The sequence below is a fragment of the Cucumis melo genome, chromosome 9 (genome assembly GCF_025177605.1).
Source record: "Cucumis melo cultivar AY chromosome 9, USDA_Cmelo_AY_1.0, whole genome shotgun sequence".
NCBI classification, from domain to species: domain Eukaryota; kingdom Viridiplantae; phylum Streptophyta; class Magnoliopsida; order Cucurbitales; family Cucurbitaceae; genus Cucumis; species Cucumis melo.
In genome coordinates, this window is record NC_066865.1 from 749808 (window position 1) to 771017 (window position 21210).

Consider the following 21210-nt stretch of genomic DNA (forward strand, 5'->3'; position numbering starts at 1 on the left):
ATTTTAAGTTTAGGATCTTTCTTCCAGAGTAAACTTTTTAAGGAAGCATAAAGCATAAATTTTCATCCCTAGAATTAGAATGAAAAATTACAATGAAAAGTAGCAATGTATTAATGATGGGAAGAAAAGATCCGCCAGAGGATAAAAATGGAATGAGTACAAGCTATAAAAACCATTCAACTAACAAAAAAGTCACGACAACCAGGTAGACATAAACATAAGAACTTAAAAGTAGTATAAAAACAAAAAGTTTATCTAATAAGGTTATTAACTTATTTGACAATCTTAATAATTAAATTCACTTGGTCCTTATATTAAGCAAACAATACATACCTAAAACTTTCTTTAAATTCAAAGTAACGTAATTTTAAAAGTATAGTTGTCCTTCTAAAACTGAATTCAATTGCTCTAAAGGTTGGAGTAAATCCTTAACGTCAAAATGAAATGGTATATACTCCGGATTGTTAAGAATCTACGAGGTGTTGGAAATTTGAATGAACTCGATATTACAAATCGAGCACAAAAGTTCAAATCAAAACATGAGTTTTTTATTATATTAAATTACGAACGTCCCTAGTGGTTTAGCTTTTTCACAGGCCACAACAAGCTTTAACCTTCAACGTCTACAGTGTCATAAATTTATCTAAGAACAGCTATGTTGTTAAGAAAAAATGTAAAAACTCCCAAGTCCCAAACCAACCACTCAATGCACATAAAAAGGAGATGGTAAGTTTTATCTTGTTGTGCAGAAGCAAGTCGATGCTCAACAAGCTGCTGACCTGAAAAACCATTGGAACTGTCATTACTATCAAGGCTAGATGCAGGAATTCACATCACGCAAAAAATGGAACATACAATGAGCTTGTAGGATTAAAACCAACACACCTGGTCAGCTGGCATAACACACTAAAAAGAGCATCATGATCCACTTTTAAGACGAGCCAAACTAAATGTGTAAACCGAGCTTTATTGGAAAGGACAAAATGCAAATGCAAATGCACGTGAACAAACTTTGTTAAATAGTAATTTTACGTTATTTGTTTATGTATTTTGATGTACACCAAGGTTTAAAACCAACACATCTACTGCTAGTTTCAGCAATAATAATTTAATGTTTCCTCAAAAAATGTTGTCGCCAGTATCGTAATTATCTGTCGTTATTAGACTATCGTGTTTAATTACATCATACAAACTGTCTAACAAGAGCTTCGACTCGAGGGCTTGAGGACTAGATGTGTCACCAACTGAGAATGAGACGAATTCAGACCCAACATCAACCCAAGAACAACCAGGAACTTTTGCTACACCAGAATCCCTCATACGAGTCCTTATTTCTGCCAACTTACTCCAAGAACCCGCAGCAGCATACATGTTAGCAATCAAGACATAATAACCAGAATGTTCAGGCTGCATTTCCAGAAGTTTCTCTGCTGCCCATTCCCCGATATCCGTGTTTCCATGGATGCAACATGCTCCAATAAGAGTGGCCCAAATAGCAGACGTGGGTCTGTAAGGCATTCTTGTGATAATTTCCTTTGCTTTGTTCAACAGACCGACCCTCCCAAACAGGTCTGCCATGCAAGAATAGTGTTCCAAACGGGGGCTTAGACCATGCACACTTTGCATCTCTGCAAATAAAAGTTCACCTTGATTCAAGAGACCTGAATGACTACAAGCTGATAGGACAGCAACCATAGTTATATGATCTGGTTTGATTTGAAACCTTTTCATCTCTTCAAACAGTCTTAGAGCTTTCCCCCCCTCTCCTTGCATACCATAGCCTGCAATCAGAGAAGTATAGGTCACTTCATCCTTCTTGCTTAACGAATCAAAAACTCTTTTTGCTTCTGAAACCTTGCCCGACCTTGCATACATGTCCACCAAAGCATTCCACAACAACAAATGATCCCTAAAATCATGACGTTTAGTAATGTAGCAATGAAATTCTCTCCCATGTTGTAAATTTGCAACTCGAGCACAAAGAGGAAGAATGCTAGCAAATGTCACATAGTTCGGTTCAACACCAAACAGTAACAATTCTCTAAACAGACATAAGGCATCCTCAACCCGATCCAAGTGTGTGAGACCAGAAAGCATGGAATTCCATGTGATTATACTTTTGTCGTCGTTTAACCGAAACAACATATATGCATGCCTAATGTCTTTACAACGAGCATACATGGTAACTAAAGCATTTTGAACAGTGGATAACATATGATGATAATGTCTGATAGTAAAGCCATGGATTTCCTTTCCCAATCTAATGGCACCAATGTGGGAACAAGCACCTAAACCAATTATCATTGCTACGTCGTCCAAATGAATGCCAAAATTTCTCATCTGAGACAGTAAATTCAGTGCTCGAGTAAAATTACCAACCCGTAAGCAACCTCCAGCTATAATATTCCAAGTTACAACATTAATTTCAAGAGACTTACTTTGCATGCTTTCAAATAGTTCAAATGCCTCCCTCCACATACCCCTGGAAGAATAACAAGAGATCATTGAATTCCAAGATACTCCATCCCGCTCAAGCATAATGTCAAACAAGTAACGTGCAGTGTCCACCTCTCCGCATCTTCCATACATAGATATCAGAGCATTATGAACAAACAGACTCCAATTAGTTGAGCAAGCGTTAATAGACTTGTGAACCTCTAGACCAAATTCCAAATTTTGTGTTTCACCACAAGCCTTCAAAATGGAGGGAAAAGTGAAATTATCTGGTCTGACCCCTTTACTCAGCATCTGTTTATAAGCTAAAATGGCTGCCTCATAAAGTTTATTTCTAACATATGATGTCATAAGTATATTCCAAGAACAGGGGCGAAATAAATTAGAAGTCTCAACAAGGGTATGAGCCTCCGGCAGACATTCAAGGCTCGAGTAAAACATGACAAGCTTGGAAACCAAAAAAGAGTCTTCCACAAGACCCGACGAGATAATGTGACCATGAAGTTGCTTGCCTGGTGGGAGTGAGCTACACTTGGTGCATGATACAAGAAGAATGGAGATGGATTGCAAGATGAGGTCAAATGAATCATTATAACTTGTGCGCAATTGAATGAGAGAGAAGGCCTCAAATGTTTTAGACAATTGACCATGAGAGGCAAAGTCCTTCAGGGAAGAAAAAATAGAACCAATCATAAATTCACTACTATTGCTCACAGGTAATTTTTTCCATGTTTTAGGTATGAAAGTTTCGAGCTTGTCAATAGAAAGACCCTTGAGGATGCATCGAGAAGGAGACAATGACATACACAAAAGAAACGTGCTTTATTTGCAAGGTCATGGTAAGCAAGAAACAATAACATGGTTTATCCCTTCGCTGTAGTTTAGAGCTGGCAAGCAAGAACCAATAACATGGTTTATCTCGGTAACTAGATTATATGCCTCACGATGGAAATCCCAAAAGCCACAAAAACAAGTTGTCCCTGAGAAAACACCAAGAAGTAACTAAACAAATGTCAAAATACAAGAAGAATAAAGAACTATAAGAGAATAGTAAGCATTGCATAAACATAAAAATTGAACTATTCATTCAAATTACTCCTAACATCTCTTCTTTTGAAAGAAGAATCATATTAAGTCTAATTGTTCCTATAATTTACAGATACAGTAACACGAGCCATCACTCACATTCTACTTTTATAATTTTTCTTTCTCAAGACTCGTCTTTTCTTTTGTTTAACATGATTTTTCAAGGCTCATTCTTTTCTAATATGCCCATGGGAACCGCAAACAACACTAGAGTAAAGCTACTCTAAGGTTTTTCCCGCCACCCCCCCAGCACACCCACCCACAAAAACCCTTCTAAACCCCTTTAAATCTCAAAATAGAATGAAAGTCGTAGGATAAGAAAACTCACCATCGGCATTCAACGACAAACTGACGGAGCGAAGGTTAAGACGGCGGATATGTCCAATGCAAAGAGCTTGTGGCGGCTTTACATCCCTAATATTCACAGCTTCATGTTTGGAAAATTACCAAAATAAGGATTTTATTTTTTTTGGTTTGAGAGGTAATCACTTTTGGAATGAGTTTTTTAAATTGTTGGGTTTTGGGACAATGGTACATGAAAAGTCTAGAACGCCGATTATGTAAAAAAGCCCTAAAAACACAAAATCAGATGAACGGACCCCACGCCACACCGAACGGCGACAGCGTCGGAGCCCCGGTCGGTGAACTAATCAAACGCCGGTGGCAACAAATATATGATTTTCATTCACAATCGTCCAACCAATATACACGTTGTCTAAAATACATAAACTTAATTCCTAATTACATAAATATCCCATCTTTCGATACCAAAGGAAATACAAAATATAATATATATATATATATATATATATATATATATATATATTTTAAAAAGTTTAGTTCAAATAACACTTGTACTTAAAGAACTAAGGAGACTGTGAATTCAAATCTCCACTCGTTTGTATTTAAACAAATTCAAAAAAGTATACAGTGTATTCATACCGATAATTTTAGATATATTTTAAGTTTGAAAGCTGTGAGATGTTTGCAAACTAAAGAAAATAATACTAAGAACTTTACAAAAATGGCCTACAAAGAACGGTCAACTCATATTGTATATTAAGTATTAGTCGAATGCAAGTAAAAAAACTTTTCTTTCAAAAATTACTTTTAACGCAAGAAATGAGAAGAAAAACCATTCAAATTTAACAGGGGATTTTCTAGACATCTTATGACAATGAAAATGTATCATTGAAATACCATATCATAATATTCTCATGCATAAATCTTAATGTTATTATCTAAATTTTCCTAAACAACCTAACAAATATTTCTAAAACGTCTACATTCATATTTACAAATTATTTTTCTCCCCGCAATCTCAGAGCAAACAACTTTCAAATTTAGAAACGCTATACCTAACGATTTGCATTCAAATATTAAAACGATAAATTTTGCATTACGTTGGAAATAGTTCAAAAGTAGGCTAGATTTAAGAATCATGTCTATCAGTATCACTCTTGGCCATTAAAATTATAAAAGACATTTTTCAAACTAAAATTGTTCAATTTCCCAAAAGACATTCATCACTTGCGAACAATTTGGTACAGAAATAACAATCTCATGGCAAAGGAAATCCATCTGTAGATCTCTCTCTAGTATTTGAAAACTCGATAGTTGCCAATCGCCAATCATACAAAAAAGATAGTCTACATTCTAAACTAAAAATATATTCAACATTTTTGCAAACTTAGTTAAACCCTATTAGTAATTTGACATTAGAGAACAATGATGAACAAATGTAATCGATTAGACAGGTATCACTTTCTTCCACCGCCCCCAACTCGTGGCTTGCCTTTAACCTCAACCTCCTACATCCAAAAGGCAAAATTCATTATAAACAGGTACAAGAAAAGAAATAATGGGTACAAATACAACTTTCCGATTCATTATGGTCCCTTTATTTTTAAAATGTTCATTTTGATCCCTATGCTTTCAAGATTTACTCATTTTCATTCTACTTAATATTCATTTTGATCCATGTATTTTGAACTTCTAATTTTGTAGAAGTGATCATTTTGATCCCTTAAAACATGAATAAAAATAAATAGTTCTTTTCAAAACTATAGAGACCCAAATGAAGTAAGAGACTAAAATGAACTAATGTTAAAAGTAATGGGACCAAAAGAAGCATTTTCAAACTATGGGGTCAAAATGAATCAAAACCGAAACTATAAGAACGAAAGTGGTATTTAAACCACAATAATAACATTACGCACACAACCAAGTACCTGTGGAAGGTGCAAGTAGATGTAAGTCTTTGCTGTTGCTGGGTTGTGATTTTCTGCCCCTTTACTCCAATCGTAGCACACCTATACAAAATCCACATCTCGAATTCAGCTCAATTGTAACAACTTTCTAGCTTTCTTTAAAACTATGAATAGAAGAATTCCCACAGTTTACTAGCAAGAGATGTTAGTCTCAAGGGGTACATATCATATGCAACGGTAATGGTAACAGTAACAGACGTGAAACAGTTGAACACCAAGTCATTTGTATAACTAAAAGTTGTTTGGGGTCTAAAATACTTCCAATCAAGACCAGTCAGTTGAGGTGTGATACGAATTTGCCAAATTAAAAGAAAGACGTTAGTGGGAACAAAGAAAAAGCTTAAAAGATGTTGAAGAAATTCAGGAGCCCTCGCATGGCCCCGACTTACGAACTACTGGGAATGTTTATCTACTATTTTCCAAACAATCAACCCACGAAGTCTATTTATTACAATTACACAACCCACTGCCAAATGACTGATATACACCCAATGAGATGCACGTTGCTAAATGCTATACATGTTGGGTTTATGATAGGTGTTCATGTAACCAATGAGTGGACGGCGTCACAGCAGTAGCAAAATCGAAGAATCGAGCATCAGCAATTTAAAAAAATGAAGATATTTTAATATAAGAAACAAAACTTAAAAAAATGAAATAATAATAATTAACGTGGTACGTACTGAATATGCAAATATCGACCCATCCTGGTTGAAAGTGCTACAACTTATGGGCTGACTACACCGTGACATTGCCTGAAAGCAAATAAAAGATAACCATTCATACATTAAGAACAATCCTCAAAATATTTTCAAGATGTTAATAAGGTCAAAGGAAAATGTAGTATCATTTGGTATATAAAAGTCATACACTTAATACAACAGTTCAAATGATCATGAGATGTACATTTTTTTATTATAGAAGCAACTAATTGCGAAAACTAAGACAAATTATATGTAGACATGTTCTTGCATGTCGTTCTCTTTCCTCTTTATCCTCTCATGTTAATATATATCTTTATACGTGCACTACTGCCAAAAAAATGTTTAGGTGCTGAACTGAAGGTATTGCGTAGGTTCATTTAATTCAAGTACATCAATGCATATTAAGTTTCTCGTCAGTCTTTGGCTCAATTCAATCGTGTGATAAATTAACATACTGATCTCTGTTCATATAGCTAATAACCAGAAATGAAGATCTGAGGAATCTTCAGCCTCAGACTAGGGCCTAGGGGCAATTTGTTTTGAAGCATTATCCCACAAACAAGTTCTGTGCCAGAAAGTTGTTTATAAACGTAGTTCCCATGCAACCACAAGCTACTTTATAAATATGGAAAAAGACAGGCTAATGCAGTTAAAAATCTAATAAAGATCTGACGAACCTTCAGCCTCTGCTTGCTATCCTTGTCCCAGAAATTAAAAGCACCATCCGACCCTGCAGTTGCAAAAGTGTGATGCACCTGAACGAAAGTGCAGTTCAATTAATAGCAAGATTAAAGAAACATTGATCGACATACAGCAAATCATAGTTTCATTGCTAGGCGATAATCCATCGAAGTCAGAAAAATAACTACCACAACAGCACGCCAACAAGAAAACATACTTGTAATCTTTAAAATAGTCGACAACAGTCCACTATTCCTGGTAACAATTTTGCTTGTCTAGGCTGGAAGGATGATTTCACCACATGTAATGCAGTAATTTCTAACCTCCTGAGTATTATAAGCCCGTTTACCAAAAGCCAAGGTGGCAGAAATGGAAAGTATCGAGTGTATTTCTTTGGAAAGGAAATGAAGAGAATAGGTCAAAGTAATTAGTTGGAACATGACTACTAAGCTTGTGTAATGACAGCCAGGGTCGGTAATTTAAAAATGAAGGATAAATTTTTTCATTGGTCAAATGGTACATCCTTTCTTAGAGAACCGAATAAGAACGGAAGAAAGTGATGACTGAACTTGGAATCCAAGGAAGATAAGATTTTGGAAAGTAATATTAAAAATAAAAGATCAGGAGACAAAAGCCATCCATGGTGAATGATCATCACTGGAATAAATGTTTGAAATGAGGAAGTGAAGGAAGCTTGTAATCCTTAGCAGCCAAATTTTTTTTAAACGAAAACAAAATCCTTAGCAGCTAATCGACGGCACTCATCTTGATTGCAGGTAGAAAAATCCAGGATCTGAACTCCACCTATGAAACATGTTTTTCGTTGAACCCATCATACAATAATTGGTACGTAGGTTTTATTTGATCTTGAAGGAGGTGGTAGACTAGATGTATTGTTGGGATTTTGTGTTAAGATTTTGGAATTTCTTGGATTTTTTTTATGCAGCAATAAGTAAATAACTTAATACATTCTAAACTTTTTTTTTTTATAGAAATAGACAACTTTCATTCTAAACTGAATATATTCTGAACTTACAGGATGGAAGTTCAAGGAGTTGACAGAATATATCTCAGACCCATCCCTGTGGCACTTGAAAGTGAAGTTCTTATTTGCCATAGACTCGTCAAGGTGATGGACACCAACCCTTCCCTCTATTGAACCAACCTGGAATGGTTAATGAAACCAGATCAAGCAATTTGACGATATGAATAAAATTATTTGATTGTGTAAAGAAACAAGAACCTCAAAGAAGTAGTAATTAAAGTATCGTCAAGATAGAATAAAAGAATTATAATTGAAGGAAAGTAAACATTTAAACAAATGAATACAGGGGATGGAAATATTACCAAGAAACCTTGCTGATCAGGAAAGGCGGCTACACATCTTGTTTGATACTTCAAGGGTGAAACAATTCTCTTAAATTCACTCTGTCATCACTTAACGGTATTAGACTTGAAATATGAAAGATATAAAGAAAAATAAGATTTAAAAGAAGTCAGAAAGACCCTGTAAACAAATATAAAAAGTTTAAATTTAAATTAATAAACAACTTCAGCTATTACACGAGATGCAGAGATAAAGGGAGGTGATAGGAAAAATAGAAAACAATACCTGAGGAGTTTGCAAGTTAAATACTATGAGATTTCTATCTGCAGTACCAACTACCATTAGAGGATGTCTCACTGCCATTGAATAACAGCGATCAGGAAGTTGTTGCGTATGTACAGGGTTTGGCTGCCTTGTATCCCAATACCTGAATTGATAGAAAAACCATAAAAGAAGTTTCATCATAATTAGAAACTTAGGTAATTCACCACTATCTAAGATTACTCTTTCACATGGTAGACAGACAGAAGGCAAAGAGTAAACATGTAGACCAGAAATCGACAAGTTGTCTCCCTCTCCTGGGCACATTTCATATTTTTCATTGTATTAACAAGTGAATGGTGTGATGCTAGTTCGAGAGTATCAAATCAAGAGCAAATGCTGAGAGAGAACGAGAATCAGGTGCTTCATGGATATGAACAGGCTTGTTTCCAGCAACATCTTAATGAGATGAATCTGACTAATTAAAATGATTTAACATATGATTTCATGCTAAAAGAAAATATGCACCCGTATTCATAGTTAATCTTAGGATGAATCATATCACAAAGAAAACATAAAAGGAAAAAAATTAAAGAGCAAGACTACATCAACTCATACCATAAAAAAAACAGAGGTCAAAGCCACACAAACGGCATGGCATACACATGCCTTAATTTGAACAAACACATGGCCACACTGAATGAAACGAGATCAAAACAGGCAAGCAAGACAAATTGTGTGAGTCTGACTCGGTGTTTTCAATGCTCCACGATATTGAACTGAGCTCTAATAATGAAATTGTGCAACTCATATTGAAGAGAATATATGAATGTCACAGAATGTTCAAATCACTTTAAGATGAATTAAGAATCAACAAATTAATTTTTTACTTTAATGTCTTGTCCCAACTTCCAGAAACCAATAGGTTCAATTCAGGGATCCAAGCAACTTCTTTGACAGGTGCATCATGCATGGCTACAGTCATGGCTTGACCACCTGACAATAAGGGCCACATTTTAACTTGTTTATCACAGCCTCCAGAAAACACAGTCGTTCCATCATCCTTCCAGGCTGAGCATAAAACCTAAGCCAAAAAATAACGTGCGAGATAACTTAGCCACATTTTGGATCTTACAGCAACAAACTTTTAATTAAACCAGAACAGGAAAACTAAATTGTTATATACCGGTTGATCGTGGGATATGGAAGCCTTAGGCGTACTGGCAAGATTACCTGCATTTTGCATTATTTCCCAGCAACGGACCTTCAAAAACCATTAAATATAAAATTATGGACTTCGTAAACCTCAAATTCTATATATCAGTTTGACACTCTCCTAGCTAATTTGCTCAACATCCAAATAATTGTAAATAGCATTCAAAAGTACCTATTTTTCATAAACATAACCCATCTGGTTACAAAGTAAAAAATAACAATTAAATAAGCAAGTGCACAAAAAAGAGGGAACAGAAAAGGACCTGATTATCCCATGAAGTCGCAACCAAGTGATTCGCCTTTGGACTAAAACTAAGGCTCGACACAGAATCACTAGGAGGTTGAGCAACCTAAAAACAGCATTTAGAAAGAAACAAGACAGTTTAGAGCACACAAAACTAGCCGTGAAGCTGATTTACAAAGTAAGTTGAAATACAAAATCTATAACGCACAAGGCACACATCAATAATTTCTTACCTCAAAGGATTTATTAGGATTGGGGTTCGCAAATGCAGCCATTTGAAGCTATCTGAAAGTATCACAATGTGCAACATCAAGAGATTTGAATGAAGCATGAGTATATTGATATTGTTCTAAACAGCATCAAACATAAGAGAGATATTTCGAGAGCAGATGTGATGACTGGGCTTTGACTGGGCCATTACCACACGAATGAAATTTAAAGCTAAAAACCTTCAAGGATAACTTAACTTTATTTATAAGGTGAATAAAGGAAAATGTCCATAACTCTAGCCATGCTAAAACATGGTGAATATCATACATAAATTTACATTACCCAACACATAAAAGATATTTTCAGTCATAATGCATTGATTTGGAAAACAAAATATACAACAATAATTCACAACCTACCAAAATAACTATCTCAAATTAAATTCCAACTATTACCAAAACAATTATCTTTTGGCTTACAGAAGCCTCTGTCCAATCCTAAATGTAAATTAGCTTCAACATTTAGTACCCAAAATTTAAATAATTGTCCAAAAAATTTAGGAAAATTATTTTAAATGACAAAACTTCTGAAAATATTTACAAATACAGCAAAATATCGCAATCTATCTATGATAGACCACGATACTATTATAATGATTGAGATAGGTATAGATAGTAGTCTATCTTGGTCCATCGTAGATTGTGATAACCCTAATTTTCAGGTATTCTTCTATTTATTGGATACAAATTATTTGGATTTGTAACTTGAACTTTTAGATATTTAAATCGATTCGAGTGTAAAGATAATTCAAATTTAAATTAAGCATTGATGAAAGATATAGATTTAATTCAACTTCCTCCAACTGAATGAGTCTAAAAATACCGAGCAAGTGACCCATTACTGGGCCCACTAGGTGTACCTGTTAATCTTCCTAACAAAATTATGTGCATCCCGACATAGGCATGAGGCGAACCCAAAGGCACACTTTCATAGGTATTCATCCTCAGAAGGTCACCAAAACATAATCGTAGATGGTGATCACGAAGAACACCGAAATATCAACATATGAGATGCACACAACTCGTTAAGATAGTTAATAGTCACCATCAGTCCAACATAATTATAGTCATGTAATCATAATCTTAATACCTAACTCATGAATTATTCAGAACAACAGTTCATCCATCAATCAAATATAGCAACACATACAAATAATATCATATTTAACATAACTACAAGTATCAAAACTCCCTCAAGTAGCACAACAATTCAATCCGTTATAATAGAATCATACATTCAAAGCAATCGCCGTCTTAACATCAACTTAGGATCGAGGGCAAAAACCGATAGTAAAACACTTACTAAGATTAAAACAAAATTAAATCCAAGCTTACAAGCCCTAACCACCTAAACACACAATAATTTAGTATTTATCTTAACAATGAGTTAAGCTCAAATTCCAACACTCAAACTCCCAACCCATTACCCAAACGTCGCTGGAAAACACTTCAATCTCGCTGGACAGCGGCGAGAACTGCTCCAAAACCCCGAGTTAACCTTCAACATAATGTGGGCATCAATGAGAGGAAACCAAAAACTAATGGGAAAAAGATTTCATGGAACCTTCGAGAAAGCTTACCCACTAAAACTCAACAAATCTCCGACGAAACTTGACAGCACAACGGGCGGCACAGCTAACAAAATCCGATGGCGGCAAGGACCAGTAGAGAGAGAGAGAAATGGTAGAGAGGGAGAGAGAGCGCTGGCGGCAGAAGGCCGGCGGAGCAACGGCGGGCGGCGGCTGCAACCCTCGGTGAAGAATAAGAAAAAGGCGGGGGTCGGGGCTGTTTTCACGGGAAAGAATAAGAAGAAAAAAAATTGATTTTCCTTTTTTTCTTTTGTTTAGGTAAATATGTGGTCTGAATTCTATTTTGTTGTCTGCACTTTTTATTCTGTGTTTATGTTATCATTCCCAAACTTTTGAAATGTAATTTTAGTCTCCAAACTATTAAAACAAAAGCTTACTTTTACTTTGTAAAGAATTCTATATTTAAAGAATTTAGGCTATGTTATATATATATATATATATATATCCATAAATCTCTCTAATTTGGTCTATAAACATAATCGACAGACAATCTAAAGGCTAAGTTTTATTGTTTTTTTTCTTCTTCTTCTCGACTCTCACATCCTTTACTGTTTTTATTTTTCTTTTCAAATTGGAGTTATAAAACAAATTAGAAGAATGTTAAGTATAATCAACATAATAGAAATGACATATTCTTGTGGACATCAAACAAACTAAAAGAACAATAAGTACGGTTCATGTACTCAACAAAAACGGAATAAGAAAGAATTGGGAAGAATGAAAAAAAAAAACGCCTAAATGAATCACGGGATATCTCAAACTTAAGAAACTGAAAATTTATATGTTGATGAAATTGCATATAACACGAGTTCAAACAATGAAGTAGAATGTCACTGTATCAAAATGGTGATAATAAAAAGCTCGAAGACAAGGTGATTTTGATTTTTTTGATAAAACCTCAATTTACCATTTAATTGCTTATTAGAATTAAAATGTTAGATTTTTAAGAGTGGTTTGTCTTATTTGGCAATCTAGTCATTCACGTGTAGAAGTCACCTGATCATCTATCTGAATAGTTAAAACGAAATTCTAGGAGCAATGATCAAACTATGCTCTTTTTAAAAGTTTGTGGACCAAAATAAAACAAGATACACAAATATATCACTGATTCGTATTTCATACATTTGATATATTTGATATCTTACCAATATACACCTAATACATTGTTGATATCCTCTAGACACTCGATGCACATGTGATATACGTTTGATACAGGGCTTAATGTATCAAATATTTAGATTTATGATAAAATATTTTAAATTTTTGTTAGATAGTTGGGAAAAGAAAAATATATATTTATTGTAAAAATATAAATCACGAACACATACTATCCTAAACCAAACTAAAACAATTTACTTCTTGCCTACAAAAAATTATTATAAAACTATTAATTTACATCTTTCACATTTTTTTTTTTGCCTTCAACTTGATAAATAACAACTTACTTACAAAAAAATGTTATACTGCTTTATTTCCCTAAATGACACTAGGCATGTCTATTTAGTTTTCATTAAATTTCAAACATTTAATATTTTGTCATAACATTTGTGTATATATACATGTATCAGGTGTAGCAAGTGTTAATAAAATATATCAGGTGTATCAAATGTATATCATATGTATTAAGTGTATATCGAGTGTATCGAGGGGATTGACTTTTTTTTTGTCATATAAAAAAAAAAAAAAGGAAAAAGTGTTTGACACGTTTGCAAATTCTTGAATTTATATCGTCACATACTAAAGTTTTTACAATTTAAATTGAATTATATCTAAAAATCAATAATTTAAATATTTAAAAATTAAATTTACAAATACAAGTAATTTGAATCCAACAAATATATAAAAAGAATATCTTAAAATTGCAGCATGATGATAGAGGTTGTTAGAATTGCATCCGATTAGTAATTGTTGTTGACTTTGCACATTACAAGAAAAAGTATAAGGATGTTATATTTGTAACGATGTCAATTGATGGTTAATAAGCAAATATACCAAATTGATTTAGGATTGTGAATAAGAGAACGTTGGTTCGTGGACGTGGTTCATGACAAGTTTGCAAGCAACTATTGGTGTGGTTGATGTGCTAGTGTTTGTGCACACATTACGGACTATCATATTAAGTAAAAATATTCGACTCAACTTCGACGACTTTTTAAGAACCAAGAAATGTGCTATTTTCGAAAGGTAAAAATTTACAGAAGTTATTTTGTACAACTGCGAAGCTAAGCTTACTTTTGAGAGTATATATGAGAATGGAAGATAATTTTATTTATGACAATCGGACTGTTCTAGTTACTTCAGACACCGGCAAGTGAGTTTATCCAAACCCAATCCAATCTTCCATTTTCATTCCATTGTCTTTTTCTCCACCACTTCTTATTTTTGTCCTCAAACTCTCTCTCTCTTTCTGTCGAATTCAATCAAACCCAATACACCATATCCCAATTCTTCACAATTCCCCTGTTCTCACCTCCACATTGCTTCCCATATGCCTCTCTCTTCATTGGCAGTTTCCTATAATCCTCAAAAGTCCCCTCTGCGCCTCTGATTTTTTATACTCTGTATTTGAATTTGAAGATTCCAGGCAGTTTGGTCAGATTTCGATTCGTGGGGTTCTTCGGTTTTCTTAAATTTTCAGTGGGTTGGATCTTTTTTTTTTTTTTTTTGACTAATTTTCATTTGATTTCTGCTGGGTTGTTTACCCTTTTTGTGTTTTGGCTGCTTGATTTCGTATAAGTTGTTTCTTGTGTTTTTCCCTTTTTCGTTTCAGTTTGTGGGTTGAGGAACTTAAGTGTTGGCCGCCATGGAAGGAGCAGTGGGAGCTGAGTTTCAGGATTGGGAGGTGCTGCTCCATGATTTGAACCTCGAAACTGCGTTAACTGCGGCTGAGTTTTCCGGAGAGAAATCGACCCATTTTGGGGGAATTGAAGGTGAGTCCGATTCTGATAGCATAATTAAATCCGACTATTTCTCTCTTGATAATCAGGGACGGCGAGGGAGAACTGTACCTGAGCGTGATCTTAATGAAGAGGAGGGCTCGGTTGAATCGGATAATCCTAGTTGGATTGATCCGAGTTCGGAGAATCGATATGGTCGGGTAAATTCGAGCGAATTATGGTCTGATTCTGGCAGTGATAGGTCGGATGAGCGTAAATTTAACGAGCTTGATTCGAAAACTGAGTCCGGAATCGCAGGATTTTTTCAAGGTGATGAGGAATTAAGTGGTAGGATTCTGAAATTAGAGAGTTTAAAGTCCCATGAGAACAAAATCACTGGCTCTGATCCCAATATTGAAGTAGCTTTAGAAGAGTTTGACGAAGTTCAATCCCAAAGCAAGGATTTGAACAAATTCTGGTCTGAGTCTGGTGAGGATATTGTTCAAAATGGCTCAAAAGTAGTGAAGTTGGAAGAAGGGAAAGAGCATTTGGATGAAAACAAGAATCTCCAAATTGAAGAAACCAAAATCAATGCAGAATCCGGCAGTGAGGTTGGAGATAAGAGGAAGGTAGTTTGGTGGAAGGTTCCATTTGAGGTGCTGAAGTACTGCTTGTTTAAGGCAAGTCCTGTCTGGTCATTCTCTGTAGCAGCTGCTTTGATGGGTTTCATTATTCTTGGAAGGAAGCTCTACAAAATCAAGAGGAAGAGCCAGAGCTTGCACCTGAAGGTTATCTTGGATGAGAAGGTAAATCTAAATTCAGCAGCAAAGAAATTAGCTGCTGAATTTTTGTTACTGTTTGTTTTAATTTGTTTATTCTCTATTGCATGATGATATTGCTTCTGCTTTCTGTGGTATGATACTGCAGTTTTTTCATAGTTTAACTAATTGATTGGTACACACTGTGAAGAAATTCTGAAGTTGTTGCTTCTTGGATTTATTGTGTGCATATTTGTGGTTCTCTTGGTATAGTAACAATTTGGGTGACAATTCAGTGTTTTTCTTTATAATGAGGTATGTGAATCCAGTTTCATAGAGTATTTGCCCGTGCTCATAGTTAGAGTACATGAGTGTTGATTCAGTTGTTTGGATCAATAGGCTCGGTAATCGGATATCAAATTGTTGGTGTCAGCTCCTCGTCACTGATGTACCAATATGAATCAAGTTCAGTACATCATCCTGTTTAGTTGACTTGCTGGGAACCTTATTTTCTTACTGGAGATTATTTTTTCTGGACTTTTTTAATTTAGCTTAGTTTAGAGGGATATATTAGCTTCTCCATCTATTCAATTTTAGCATTGAATTTGGATGAAAATGATACCTTAAGAGACACTTGGGGTCCTCTTTTTGTGGTTGATATTCAGCAACATAAGGCAGTAGTTCCCCTCCCCCTTTTAGGGTGTCAATTTTTAATGTCTCTTCAAAGTCTTAATTAATTATTACTTGCAGAAGGGATCTCAATTCCTGAGTCGAGCTGCGCGTCTTAACGAAGCCTTTTCGGTTGTGAGGCGTGTTCCAATTGTTCGACCAGCTCTCCCTGCTGCCGGGATAAACCCATGGCCTGCAATGAGCCTTAGTTGAGGATTCGTTCCACAACGGATGCAGATAAAATTAAAGCAAATAGTTTGTCTCTTAATATATGTAAAAGATGTAATATCCTGCAGGTTCCAACCTATGTTCTGTACCAAAACAAAGATCTTCGGCTTCAGCTGTGTGCCAAGTAAATTTAGATATTGGCTTGTCTCTCATAAAAAAAAGTTTCCCCTTCTTTCTTCTTTCCTATGACTGCGGCTTGGTTTGGATTTCAATACCTTTCTCATAGGTAGAATTTTTATAGGGTAATTATTTTAAATATTAAAGACGGTTAGAAATATTTATGGATATGGCAAAATTTCATTGTTATCACTAATAGACATAACGGTCTAAATCTATCGATGCCTATTACCGATAAAGATCGACATTTTGTTATATTTGTAAATATTTTTGTTCATGTAAATTATATATATTCAAGTTTGTTAGTAGAATTATGTTATTAGACTTAATAAATTTTAACTAATCCATCCACCGTTATTTTATCTTAATTATTATGATTATGTTTTGTTGAATAATCAATTTTACTTTTTGTTGAATAATCAATTTTACTTTTAAATTAATGTTTATTTATGACCATTTTTGTTGAATAATCAATTTTATTTTTAAATTAATGTTTGTTTATTTTTATTTTAATTGATTGAAGAATTAATTGAGGGGTATTAACTCATTGCATCACATTAATTAACTCAAACATTTAAATTTCACTATTTAATATCCATGACATATAAATTGATGAATGCTTTTTTTCTTCTTCATTTTGAGATAAAACTGATGAATGAATTTCATGGATGGTTCATAAGTCAGAATAGAATGGTCCATTGATAAGACGTTTTAGAAAGTAATAATAACATTTATTATAAGGAAGAAGTTGGTTCGATTTTTTCCATCTTCTTTGGAAAAAATACAAAGAAAGCTAATATGATCTGAGTTTAACTAATATCGTATGTTTCAATTATTTCTAAACTTTGGATTTTGTCAAATTTACACATTAAACTTATTTAAAATATCGAGATTTTAATCTTAAACTTTAAAATAAATTGTAATATCAAGCTTTTAATAAATTTTATCCAAACAATGGTTTTACCTTTTGCATCTAATGAATTTTACGAGAGATAGGTATGGAGAAAAAAAATTACCTATTTGAGTTAATGTCTCGTGAGTGAGTTTGATCTATTGATGCCAAAGTTTGGATTAAACTACATGTAATGGTTACTATAATAATAGAGATTTTTCATTCACTATCTCCATGTCGAAGTTTATTAAGATAATGGTGTGATGTCTTCAAGAACACCCTTCTTGTCAAACTTGTGGGTAAATATATTCGTAAAAATCGATAAAAGTTCCCAATTTAGTTATTTAAGTCTCGTTTTATGATTATGTGTGTTTTGAATGTTGATTGAAAATCGAGTTTATAAATGTCTCTTTCATAATTAACTTTGGCTCTACATAAAAAGGTGCAAAAGTGGAACTGTGGATTTAAAATAGTATATTGCAAAATGATTGAAATGTTTGAGCTCTTAGTTTGTAGTAAGTAGATTAGTAGAATATAATCTAGACAATCCTTTCTAGTTCTACTTGAAGAAACCTCCAATAAAACGTCATTCGTGCCAATCAGATCTCGAGCTCTAGTGAAAAATAAGGCCTTGATTTGAACTAATTGCTCTACTTTTCCTCACCTGACCTATCTTCATATCCAAATCCATTTTCTTGTCATTTCATGTCTACGCAAAAGATATGGTCAAAAGTGGTTACTATTTTCTCAAATGTTAGAATGGGCTGAGGAAGTTACATTAAAACATGTGAGTTGATTAGTTGATCAATGCCACCAATGGAACTTATCAAAACGTATCATTCATTGTGAAACTAAAATAGCTGATTTTCAGTATATGAATGAAATTTTGGCTTTTGGATGTTGTTAGGTGTACTAATTCCTCTTTCGTAGGATTACAAAATTCTATCATGTTTTGATGTTAACACAGTGGTAAGATTTAGTCCATCATGTAATTAGGAAAAGTGATTCAGGTTTTCATTTCCACAATGGCTTAAAGATATTGATAGAAGTTTATGTTGGGACATATCTAAAACTTTTGTTAGAACATAATCCTCAACCTACTCATTTTTTGTTCCACTTGTGGAAAGCTTTTTTCAAAGAGTTGCTCTTCTTACAAGAAAGTACTTTCTCTAAGAACACAAGTGTTAAAAAGGGTGGGTGGAGAATCCTATTTTGTTAGGAGGTCGTTTTTTTATTTTTTTCTTTAATCATAAACAAATATCTTCAATGAAAATGAGACTAATGCTCAAAATCCAATAAAGAAGACAACATAACCAACAATATATCAAATAAAGTACATAACATATACCTCAACAAAACAACAACATATAGGAGGGTGTTTCTATTCAAACGTGATGTATGATAGGAATGTTATTATAGTACTAGAGGGATCCATCCCTAATTAGTTAGGAAGTTTTTTCTAATGGAAATTGGTTATAAATATTTAAACTATAAATTGAGAATGAGAATAGGGGTAACGCTATGGAGAGTGATTTGGCGCTCGAAAGAGACAATCCTAAGTACCTCGATTACTTGGTTTATTACATAATTATGTTATCAGTTACAAGGTAAGTGTCAAAGTACCTCAAACACTATTACCGATTAAAATTCCTAATACTCTCTAGTTTGGTCAGCTCATGGAGGATTAATATGCAACCTGTCCAAAGATCTTGTCTATAATTTTATGCTTGTTGCTTGAGACTCGGATAATAGATTACAAAAACTCGAAGATATTCAAAACTTTTGATAATAGTATGACCTAAAATTAGGGGTGAGAAATAACAAATATGATAGAGGAGGTTTGGAGTATGGCTTAGTAATAGAAACACACATACAAAGTTTAATGTCACAGATAAGCACACTTCAAATGTCGATAGTATCCAGGATCTTATGATCATTGATTAATCTTCACTAGTACCTGTTCATTTTCATATCCCATTATTTCAAAGCTGGAACAAAATCGTTCAACAACCAAATAAAAAACAAAAGCAAAGCAAAAAACAAAAGCAAAGCATGTGATGTTAGGTTTCACGAATGAGTTCAATGCCCAGTGTGTTTTATCAAAACTAGTTAAAATAGATCTTCTTTGTGTTTTTCTATCATTAAAGGTGTAAATAGGTTGGGTTAATGGGTACTTTGGGACCAACTTGAATTTTGAGGTTGATTAGGTTGGCAACTCGATAAGCATTTCCAACCCAACCCTAAAAATATGGATCGAGTTATCGGGTTGTATACTTTTTTTTTTTTTTTTTTTCTATTCCAAGTATTTGTTAAATTTCAAATCATTGTAAGACAATATCTATAAATCCACACATTCAAAAACATCTATATAAAGTACAATATTAATACAGTAATACTTAACGAAGTTCTAAAATATCTTAAATTATTCAAAGAGAGTCAAATATGAATCAAACTTCTAAAATGCAAAAACATACCAAGCATTATACTACAAAATTTAATATAAATATTTGGAGAAAAACAACCTAACTTAAAACCTAATTCATTTTAAAAATTGATAGTACAAATATTTAAGGGACGTTTGCAAAAATAGCAAAAAAATTTATGATAATAGAATTCATGTCACTACATTTTCTAAATTACAAAAGTAACAAATTTAAAAGCAGAGAGCCCTCTCTCGTAAATCTAATTACTTGTTATATTTATTATATTTGCAATATGCATAAAATAAAAGGTACTATGAATTGTCTTTTTTTCTAAATTGTTTTGTCATTTGATGCAATTTTCAAATGTTTTAGTTCTATTTACAAAGTCGATGTTAATACTTGTAATTCCGTGCCAAAAGAAAAATGAAAACAATGGTAAATTAATTCATTCTTTAACAATTCCATATAGTTAGAAATGCTTTTTTTATTGAAAGTATTAAATAATTTTTCCTTACTATTCACCGTGTTGCAAAATATAGAAATATGAACTAAATATTTATAAATAAAACAAACACTTACATTTTCATATCCCATTATTTCAAAGTCGGAACAAAATCGTTCAACAACCAAATAAAAAACAAAAGCAAAACACGTGATTTTCACGAATGAGTTCAACGTCTAGTGCGTTTTATGAAAACTCGTTAAAATAGTTCTTCTCCGTGTTTTTCTATCATTAGAGGTGTAAACAAGTTGGTTAATGGGTACATGAGACCAACTTGAATTTTGAGGTTGGTTAGGTTGACAACAAGAAGCATTTCTAACCTAACCCTAAAAATATGGGTCGGGTTATCGGGTTGTATACTTTTTTCTCCATTCCAAATATTTGTTAAATTACAAAATCACTGCAAGACAATATCTATAAATCCACACATTCAAAAACCTCTATATAAAGTACTTAACGAAGTTCTAAAACATTTGAAATTATTTAAAGAGTCAAATATGAATCAAACTTCCAAGATGCAAAAACATTCCCGGCATTATTCTTTAAAACTTAATATAAATATTTGGAGAAAAACAAACCTAACTTAAAAACCTAATTCATTTTAAAAATTGATAGTAAAAATATTCAAGGGACGTTTGCAAAATT

The 21210-nt window shown here is 33.5% G+C and overlaps 3 protein-coding genes across 8 annotated transcripts; 1 reads left to right on the forward strand and 2 right to left on the reverse strand.

The window, feature by feature from the left end:
- Positions 1-1002: 1002 nt before the first annotated feature.
- LOC103498667 (pentatricopeptide repeat-containing protein At1g71490) lies at positions 1003-4257 on the reverse strand. 2 transcript variants are annotated; one of them, XM_008461359.3, is made up of 2 exons: positions 3869-4257; positions 1003-3434 (listed from the first exon to the last, which is right to left on the reverse strand). In XM_008461359.3, the coding sequence occupies exon 2, from the start codon at positions 3256-3258 to the stop codon at positions 1120-1122; it is 2139 nt and encodes a 712-aa protein (XP_008459581.1). In that variant the 5' UTR covers positions 3259-3434; positions 3869-4257; the 3' UTR covers positions 1003-1119. The 2 variants fall into 2 exon arrangements, with proteins under 2 accessions (XP_008459581.1, XP_008459582.1); XM_008461360.3 differs by having other exon boundaries at positions 1003-3456; positions 3869-4245.
- A 768-nt stretch (positions 4258-5025) lies between these two features.
- Positions 5026-12389, reverse strand: LOC103498666 (protein RAE1). 2 transcript variants are annotated; one of them, XM_008461356.3, is made up of 13 exons: positions 12092-12389; positions 11939-12009; positions 10476-10527; positions 10262-10348; positions 9970-10047; positions 9674-9867; positions 8808-8949; positions 8543-8623; positions 8232-8360; positions 7192-7269; positions 6494-6565; positions 5772-5852; positions 5026-5351 (listed from the first exon to the last, which is right to left on the reverse strand). In XM_008461356.3, the coding sequence occupies exons 3-13, from the start codon at positions 10515-10517 to the stop codon at positions 5301-5303; spliced, it is 1035 nt and encodes a 344-aa protein (XP_008459578.1). In that variant the 5' UTR covers positions 10518-10527; positions 11939-12009; positions 12092-12389; the 3' UTR covers positions 5026-5300. The 2 variants fall into 2 exon arrangements, with proteins under 2 accessions (XP_008459578.1, XP_008459580.1); XM_008461358.3 differs by lacking the exon at positions 11939-12009 and having other exon boundaries at positions 12092-12378.
- A 1909-nt stretch (positions 12390-14298) lies between these two features.
- LOC103498665 (uncharacterized) lies at positions 14299-16817 on the forward strand. Of its 4 annotated transcripts, none has more exons than XM_008461353.3 (3): positions 14299-14741; positions 14871-15782; positions 16485-16817. In XM_008461353.3, exons 2-3 carry the CDS (start codon positions 14904-14906, stop codon positions 16614-16616), a joined length of 1011 nt encoding a protein of 336 aa, XP_008459575.1. In that variant the 5' UTR covers positions 14299-14741; positions 14871-14903; the 3' UTR covers positions 16617-16817. The 4 variants fall into 4 exon arrangements, with proteins under 4 accessions (XP_008459575.1, XP_050946079.1, XP_008459574.1 ...); XM_051090122.1 differs by having other exon boundaries at positions 16488-16817; XM_008461352.3 differs by having other exon boundaries at positions 14381-14737.
- Positions 16818-21210: the final 4393 nt, after the last annotated feature.